Source organism: Juglans regia, chromosome 1 (assembly GCF_001411555.2).
Source record: "Juglans regia cultivar Chandler chromosome 1, Walnut 2.0, whole genome shotgun sequence".
NCBI lineage: Eukaryota > Viridiplantae > Streptophyta > Magnoliopsida > Fagales > Juglandaceae > Juglans > Juglans regia.
Genome location: NC_049901.1, coordinates 41,904,302 through 41,913,482, shown reverse-complemented (window position 1 = coordinate 41,913,482; position 9,181 = coordinate 41,904,302). Strand labels below are relative to the sequence as shown.

At 32.6% G+C, this 9,181-nt stretch overlaps 1 protein-coding gene across 2 annotated transcripts in view; it reads right to left on the bottom strand.

Moving 5' to 3' along the window:
* Window positions 1-1,317: 1,317 nt before the first annotated feature.
* LOC109007105 (translation factor GUF1 homolog, chloroplastic-like) overlaps window positions 1,318-9,181 on the bottom strand; it is a 32,708-nt gene continuing 24,844 nt past the window's right edge. Inside the window, exons 11-22 of one of the 2 annotated variants that reach the window (XM_035691977.1) lie at window positions 8,550-8,704; window positions 8,390-8,447; window positions 7,154-7,234; window positions 6,824-6,910; window positions 5,643-5,714; window positions 5,390-5,524; window positions 5,179-5,252; window positions 4,040-4,127; window positions 3,703-3,780; window positions 3,184-3,259; window positions 2,325-2,365; window positions 1,318-1,809 (exon numbers count right to left, since the gene is read on the bottom strand). In XM_035691977.1, the coding sequence (XP_035547870.1) occupies window positions 1,714-1,809; window positions 2,325-2,365; window positions 3,184-3,259; window positions 3,703-3,780; window positions 4,040-4,127; window positions 5,179-5,252; window positions 5,390-5,524; window positions 5,643-5,714; window positions 6,824-6,910; window positions 7,154-7,234; window positions 8,390-8,447; window positions 8,550-8,704 (1,041 nt within the window). In that variant the 3' untranslated portion in view covers window positions 1,318-1,713. Of the gene's footprint in view, window positions 1,810-2,324; window positions 2,366-3,183; window positions 3,285-3,702; window positions 3,781-4,039; window positions 4,128-5,178; window positions 5,253-5,389; window positions 5,525-5,642; window positions 5,715-6,823; window positions 6,911-7,153; window positions 7,235-8,389; window positions 8,448-8,549; window positions 8,705-9,181 lie in introns of both variants that reach the window. The other variant, XR_004801952.1, reaches the window with a different exon arrangement.

Sequence of the window (9,181 nt, the reverse complement as noted above, 5' to 3'; positions counted from 1 at the left end):
TAAAAATGAATCTATTCTCTATGTTATAAATAGTTATTTTCTTCGTAAATAATTTATCATAAATTTTAATTTAATTAAGAGAAAGATTAGTAAACATATAATCAATAATTTTAACATTCAAAACACATTGAATGAATAAATCTAATCATATATTTAAAGTGAGCATGATTTATGAAAGTTTTTAAGAATTGAAGAATCTGGATATATATTAATTAAACTTCGAGGCCTGTAGACAGGCGGGCAAGTTGCTTATTCCTTTCAAGGTGATCTGGCTCCACTCGCAAACCATGATCTTTTCCCAAAAATCAACAATTAAAAAAAAAAAACTAAAAAATCATAACGTCCAAATAAAAAATAAAAATTAGTAGAGAAATTTTTTAAAATAATTAGTAGAGAAATAGTTGGTAGTTGCTTGGAATGAGGAATTAAGTTTGACAAATAGTTTCTAAAACAATTTTTGTATGTAATAATGAAATATGTTTTTGTTAGATTCCAGTTTCATAGTATTTTATTATTTGATTATTTATTTAATTGAGCATAGGAAATAATTGTTATTTCTTTATTTCATCTTGCTTGTATAGAACAATATCCAACAGTTGAAACAATCATTTCCTTCATTAACATAATGAGAAGTAGTAAGATTCTGTAAATAATATTTTTTAAAAAAATTTACAAAGAAAGATAAATTAAATTAATAAATGAAAATTTGCAACTCATGGTAATAAATATTATTTTATTAGTAATAAATTAAAATATTTACAAAAGTATTCCTTCTAAAAATTGATTATGATTTGTCGTAGAAAGCAAAATATTACAGTGTAATTATTTATAAATTACATAAATATTACATCGTTATTTAATTAACTAAAAACATTACGTTTTTATCAATAAAAAAAATTAGTTCTTAACAAAAAAAAAATAATTAAATATAAATTAAGTAAACATGCATTGCACGTTGCTTTCACCTAGTATATATATATATATATATATATATATATTTTCAACTGTTGGACTTTAAAAAAATAAGAAGTTTTTTTAACTTGAATCCCTCTTGTATTTATTTATATGCCATAAATTAAATATCTAAATTCAAGAAACTAAAAAATAAATATAATTCACAAGTGTTTTAGCAATTAGCGTCATAAAGAGTAGTTGATAAATTGCATTGAGGGAATCAATGTCTGAGGATCAACTAAAAGAGCTTTAGGTAGTGTCTCTTGATGAGGCTAAAGATGCGTAAATTATTTTCCTTTTTCTTTGAGAGAGAGAGAGAGAGAGAGAGAGAGAGAGAGAGAGAGTTCAATAACTTCAATCAGCAAGATCAAATGGGAATGGCTCTTGTATAACTATTTATTCACAGGTTAGGAACAGATGGCCAAAATCAGTGAATAATGATAGTCGATAGGGTCCTGCTACTCCCACCGAGAAAGGGTACCGATAATGTGTACCGAATAACGTTTTGTGTGTTTTTTTTAAATAACTAAAAAACAGATACAAATGTTTAAAAAAAAAAAAAAAAAAAACACAAAATACTATTGGTGAATCGGTACACATTCTCGGTACCTTTTCTCGGTGGGAGTATCATTTTTCAAAATGATAATCATGAAAAGAAGTCCATCAGTATGTGGATCTAAACTAACCCAACTATACTAAGACAAACGCAAAAATTGCTATAGCTTCTCATATAATTTTACAAACTACAAAGAAATCTGATCATAGTACCTCCTTTTCAAGTTTCAACACAGCCATGAAGGCTTCTTGAGGTACATCAACTTTACCAATTGCTTTCATTCTTTTCTTCCCTTCAGCCTGATAACAACAAAGGTAAGAAAACACTTATGGCCAATACCAACTCTAAATCAGAGACTTCATATTATAGGAATAATCCACTGTCATATAGGTCAAATCAAATATCTCAAGTCCACACCATTTCTAGTTTAGAACAGATCCTACTATTAGACATTAAGCAACTTTTCTTTCCATTATCTTGCCATTCTTTTCATTACCTTTTTCATCTGAATTCTTTATTCATTAAAGAGACTAGCAAATACACACCAATGCACATGGGATGAAATAAACCACGGGCAAACCTCCCAAAAAGATTCCTAAAGTTTGGAAGTCAGATCTCTCACAACCAAGGGGGAATTGGGAGGTCAATCACAATTTAGTAGGTCTAGAATCTAGATTGACATTCTCAAGATCTCAGATTACCCCAGATCTGAACTTTTCAAACCCTCTCCCAAAAAAAAAAGGATCCTATGTTTTCATGTCTCACAAGATCAATACAAATATGAATTAATAAATGTGTTTGGCAAGTGCAGCACCTGTTTTTTAAGCAGTTTCTTCTTCCTTGTTATATCCCCACCTACGAGAATTAAAAAGAAAGCAACATTATGAAGTAATAAACATCAGTCATGCTAGGGACAAAGATGGAAAAATTATAACCAAAATTTTTATTTATTTGAAAAAAGGTTGCATAACATGTGTCCTCCTCCATGACAATATATACTTACATATACACACCAATAGATGAGGGTGAGAAAAAAGAATTTGTCAATTTGAGTTTCCCCAGAATTAAAAATCTGACAGCTACATATGCCATGAAGAATAGTTTAGCCTTCTGAGACTGGAATGGGTAATGCCACAGCGGGTGGACTTTAAATTGTGCTGGAAATGTTGGTTTGATAACCAACAAAGTGAAGCTCTATGGAAAAAATGATCCCATCTGTCTAATGTGGTGGATATTGAAGGAGAGGAGAGGAATGAAAGACACTTCAAGGATTGCAAGAAGACTGAGGAGGAACTTAAGAGTATCTTTCTTAGAACACTTCATCTCTGGTTGTCTGCAGTATATGTTCTTCCTACTTTAACTTTCAGTACCTCTTTAACCTCTTTGATCTTTCTAGTTGTGGGTATCTATTGTATATATCCTGTGTACTTAAATTCACTCATTAATAAATCATCTTAGATTCTTACTTATCAGGAAAAAAAAGCCTCGTGAAGAAAAGTTTTATCTACTTCCCCAAGATAAGTATGACCAAGTATATGGACAGAATCTTTCTCGTTTAGGCTTTATAGATAATTGCTCATTCTTAAAGTCAAAGATTGTCATCTTACCATAGCATTTAGATAAAACATCCTTAGATAATTGCTCATTCTTAAAGTCAAAGATTGTCATCTTACCATAGCATTTAGATAAAACATCCTTCCTAATTGCCGATAAAGATTCGCTAGCAATAACTTTCGCACCTATGCATGCCTGTCATGGAAATATTACGCAATTGCTAAAACCAAGTTAGCATAACTAGACAGGTCAGTTTACAAAGGCAACAGTTCTATCACACAAATATTAATTATGGTTAAATTGTGTTATCGAGTTGTTTTATTTTAGCAGTCAAAATGATGGGGACTTTAGTCCAGAAGAAAATGGAATAGGAAAATTCTAAAAACCACACATCATCCCGCTCTCTTTTTCTTATCAGTACACCTCATCCCACCATGATGAGGTGGTATTTCCCATCAGCCTTTAAATTTCTTCTTTAAAAAAATAAAGGATGATCCAAGCACGATAAGAGTGCCACATTTTACATAGTACGATAAGAGTGGGATGGGAGTATGGTTTGTAGCAATACTCAAAGGAATATTAGCATGCTGCAGCTTTGCAGAACTTAAAATCCTACATAAAAAGAATATGAATCTTACTTGGATAGGCACTTTAAACATCTGTCTTGGTATAAGCTCTTTCAGCTTTTGAGTCAAAGCTCTACCCACAGCATATGCCTGAAAAAAAAAAAAGCAGCTCGAATTTATTTCATAACACCTTTGTGTACGTAATCAAAAAAAAAGTTGTCAAGACTCTAAATTCTGAGCTGGACACTTTGCTGTATGGGTGTCAATATTTAGAGTCTGACAACTGACAAGACAATATCACATATGAATAAATTAATTAATAACACAGCCTCACAAACAATTTTTTTTTTCAAAAAACATAAACATGACTAACATACAATGACCATGAATTGAACAAAACTTGAATTACCTTGTCCCTGTGCACAATAGTTGCCAACGGTTCTACAGTATCACCATTAATCTGAATGTCCAGTTTTAACAATTCACTTTCCTTGTACCTGGAAATCATAAGTGTGAAGAAGTGATAAGTTATTGCCCAAAAAAAGCATTTATCAACATCACCAGTTAAGCCAGAAAAGTGAAATGAGAGAATGCTTGATTCTTAGAACATAAAAAAAAAAAAAAAAAATATGATTCATTTCACAAAACAAAAAGTACCATCACAAACATGCTACCGGTATCCTACTATAATCAATGGTGGCATCCTCTCATATGAAAATTTGAAGGGCTGTTGGATAAATGGATTGCACTAAATGACCATTATTGTTGAATGAATGCTGTAAACTGGTCCATCTAAAAACAAATGCTGTATCTGGTTACACGATAATTTATCATGTATAAAATGCAAACCTCTGGCAACCTCTTTAAAAGAAAAAAGAAAAAGAAAACCTTTGGCATCCTCTCATGTGAAAATTTTGAGAAGCTGTTGAATAAATGGATTGCACTAAATGACCATTGGTCCATTACTGTTGAATAAATGCTGTAAACTGGTCCATCTCAAAAAGGATGCTGCATCTGGTTACATGATAATGTATCATGTATGAAATGCAAATTTTATCTAATTTGATACTAGTATATAGCAAGCAACAGAGGAAAGAAAAGTTAAAATGGTTCTCCATCACTGGTGAACCAATGGAATTTCGTCTGAATCCTGTCAAAAGAGTTTATTCTCAGTTTGAACAGGAAGATCATAATTTTCAAACATCCAATTCCCCAACCTACCACTGGAGGGATGTGGGAGGAGGAGAAAGAAAGAAAGAAAAAGGAAAGATAATTGCTACCTTAATACAGAAAAAATTCACGAACAATGTTTCAGCTCTATAATTTCATCAACCAAACTATTGCATAAGTTTAAACCAATTATTTTAGATCCTACGTTAAGTCCACATAAGATCATAAAAGATCATCAAGAAGCTTACGTTCCATATGAATTTATTAGCTGACAAATTTTTTTTTGATAAGTTAAAAAATTTTATTAAACACAATGTAATAGGCGAAGCCCAAGTACACAGGAAGTATAATTAGCTGACAAAAATTACATGTATTTACCCAATAAATGAATATTCCATGCTAGCATATCCCTTACTTCTGGACTTCAGCTGGTCAAAGAAATCGCCTACCATCTGTCATATAAAGATCGGAAACAATTTAGGTTAAAAAAAACAGAATAAAATGAAACAGGGCAGTACCAGAAAAGCGAGCATTAGCTTAACAGAGATCTACGAGGGAGTTGATCAAGCCAATACGACTAAAATGTCACCTCTGCTAGAGGTAATTCATAGGTGAGTGATGCTCTATTCTCAGTAATGTATTTCATTTCTTTAAACTCCCCCCTTCTGTCTTGAGCCAGCTCCATAAGTGGACCAATATAGTCTTTCGGCGTAAGCAGCTCAATCTGTAAGCATTATTTAAAGTGAAATAACATATAGTTTTGCAAGGCCAAAAAGTTGTTTTGTCTTCATTAATTTAGCACTTTGTTGAAGCAGTGAGTATTTCAAGTTACAAGAAAGAACCTTAACAACTGGCTCCTCAATCGACCTCCTTTTTCCAGGTTCAGGAAGTAAAGACGGATTCGAGCACTCAACCTTCAAGAATGTCAAGATTGAACATTGAAATGAGATCAACATGACATCTATTTATGAGAGAGAGAGAGAGAGAGAGATCTATTGCATATACAGGATAAAAAATAATCAAAACCATTAAAAAAATATAGATCAGATTAAAGAAAAGGTGCAAAGTAGCAGTATGAATATCAGTTATTGATAAAGTCAAAAGATAATACATTTGAACAATGTAACAAATCTGTAGCATAGACACACAAATTGAAGATTACAGTGAATTTCATCCCACTAAATTGTCCACACTTGCCTATATAACCTTATTTTTTCAAAATTAATATGGAAAATGGAAAGGAAACTTAAAGGCTGAAGGGGTAATTTGGAAAAGTGACGATTTTTTTTCTGAAATGGACAAACATGTTGGGAAGAATTAAATATAAAGGACAAGAATCTTAATGTGACAAAGCAGCCAATGGAAGTGCAACCATAACAAAATGAAACGGGCAAATACTCACGTACAAACACAAAAGACAATATCTAATATGATAGGAGAAACCGTCTGAGAAATGAGACAAACCAGTATAATACAATGAGTTTTGCTACTTGCAAGCCTAGTGTGTCAGCACACCACTTGTAGTAGGACCCATCATAGTTATATAAAAGTTAAAACACCAATACTTTGTCATCATTGTGGGACCCACTTCAATGGTGTTGTGCATGTAAAAAAAGGCTTGCTAATAGATTTTTCTAATACCAAAGGAAATATGAAGCAATGAAAACACGTCACTCATGCCAATTTACTAAACTCACTTCCTAAAAATGTCCCCATTTCATTGCTCCTGAATTTCCGTCCCCAAGGCACATGAATATATTGTTAAAGGCTACGGTGGGAGAACATGACACCCATGCTAAAATCCTAAAAAAGTATGTCATATTGACCATTGATAGAGTTATCTTGAAAAAGGTAATTATATGTTTCCACTTGATCAAAATTTTGAGTTCCCCGTGCCCCTTAAGAGTTTGGACCCTATGCATAGATGACTGTTTAGTAAGAAATAAGACATTAGAATCCATCATATATTCTAGAAATACGTAGATAAAGAAAATGCATTGAGCTTAGGATCAAGCAGAATTACAATATCACCATTTACACAATGCACTCTGTACACAACACTTGGAGCTGTTGTTATCAGGCTCAAATTGTATTCTCTCTCAAGCCTCTCCTGTAGAATATAGAAATCATATAAGGGAAAATACAAAACTTGAAAAGCTCAGATGTAGTTTAAAGTACCGAAGAAAACAGTTGTTTTTTTACAAGTAATCAGAAACTTTATTAGTGAAAACAATAGGAATGGCCTAAGTACTCAAGATAGGATGTATACAAGAGAAACACCTAACTAGGATTTACAGCCGAATGTTTCAACGGCCCCATAAAAGAATAGGAGGCAATCAAAAATAAAGCAAACCTGAACTATTTCCATGTGGAGAAGACCCAAGAATCCACACCGAAAGCCAAAACCCATCGCACTTGAGGTCTCCGGCTCAAACTGCCAAAAACAAAGGCAAAATAAAATCAGTTATTTATTTTAGTTTGTCCATGTCAGCTCACTCTCTACAGATGCCAAACGTTTGGTGTATCACACCTTAATGATACAGCAAATGTACACGAGGAAGTCAACTTGTTCCAGAAACTCAAGCAATTTGAAATAAACAATTAGGATGAATAGTTTGGTAATTATGTAAGGTTTTATGCCTTGGGACTGCCCTTGGTTTCATATCAAACAATAAAACCACCTAAACCCTGTTCATAAAGAATAGGGTATCATTGTTGATAATTAAACGATTTAAGATAAAGTTAAAATTTGTTCTTTCAGAGGGCAAGAAAGCTTAAGAACAAGTCGAAGAAAGTGCAAATTAGAACTTAAGATTTAATCCTTTCAATTAAAACAGAAAGTTTCAAAAGAGCACATTGTTCAACAAAGCACGAATCTCAGGTCCTCTCCTATTTCAATCCTTCTAACAAAATCACATTTTTCAAACCAAACCTTTATTGAAATTTTGTTGAAACATAGAAATGATTGAAATAAATAAATGCCATCTTAAAACTTCTAAAGGGACATCCAACCGATTACTAATCAAGTTCTTTGAACTTTTGAAGGTTTCAAGAGATTCTGAGCAAATTCACATATGTAAATTTCAAGATTGTTTCTTTTTTGATGTGGACAGAATTTGGGACTAAAAGTTGCAAATCTTTTGGAGCATCTGAAGCAAATTCTTCATCTTATAACACATTATGCCTAAGACAAGCACCTAACTCCAAGTAGAAAAATGATATTTTTTAAGATTATAACTCAGATAATAAGTTCTTTTAGACCTGCTTAGCAATGTTTACAATTTTCTTTTTCGTTGTTTTTTTAAGCAGGTAATCATTTCTTTTTCTTATCAAGTTACACATTTCTTTTTCTTTTTATCGGTAAATAAGATTTTATTGATCGTAGGAATTTACAAAAGCCCAAGTACACTGGAGGTAACCATTTCTTACCATGCACAAATTAGAAAATGTTGAAAATTCTAATCTTTCACATCAAAGCTTGACTATTAAAACACAACATAAGTTTTCATACAAGTATAAGATACATTTATGGCTGAAAAACTTAAAATAGAATTGCCCATTCATATGGCATACTAGTCATGTACTGTACCTTCAATGCAGCATCGTTAAGTTGCAGTTTCTCGAGGGCATCACGTAACTCAGGGAACCTGGCAACAAAAAGAATAAAATTGGATGATGCCAGAGATACGGAAGCATAAAGATCCATTCTAGAACTAGAAAACCAATGAGAACAAGCAATAGATCAATACTGTTCTGCATCAACAGGAAACAGGCCACAGAACACCATAGGAGTGGCTTCCTCATATCCAGGCAGTGATTTTTCTGCCTTTCTGCTGTAGTGTGTAATTGTGTCACCCACCCTTGCATCAGCCACTGATCTTATAGAAGCTGATAGATAGCCTACCTGGAGAGATAAACTAATATATAGTTACTCATATACGTCTACAAGTTCCTATCTCATCATAAAACAATATTTTCGTGAGGATATGCGAACACAACAGTCATTGCTTTGAAATTACTCCATGCAGGGAGGTTGAAATGTGAACGAGTAAATATAAGATAGATCTATTATAATTAGCCTTCTATATTGTTCTATTACTTTTAAGGGTAAATTGCAATTTTCTACTCCAAACTATGAGATGAATAGAAAAGTCTCCCAAAACTTTAAATTTAAAAACTCAACTCCCTAAACTGCGGGGGTTCGAGTATCTCTCCCAATTCCTGTATATAGAATCTTAAAACTCACGTGCTTATCAGATTATCATATGATCATGTGCTTATTTTCTTTTATTTTTATTTCTTTGTGATGACGTGATACACATGGAAATTATGGTTAAACATGATGAATGCATCTTTAACATAAATGCAAGATTGGGAGGAG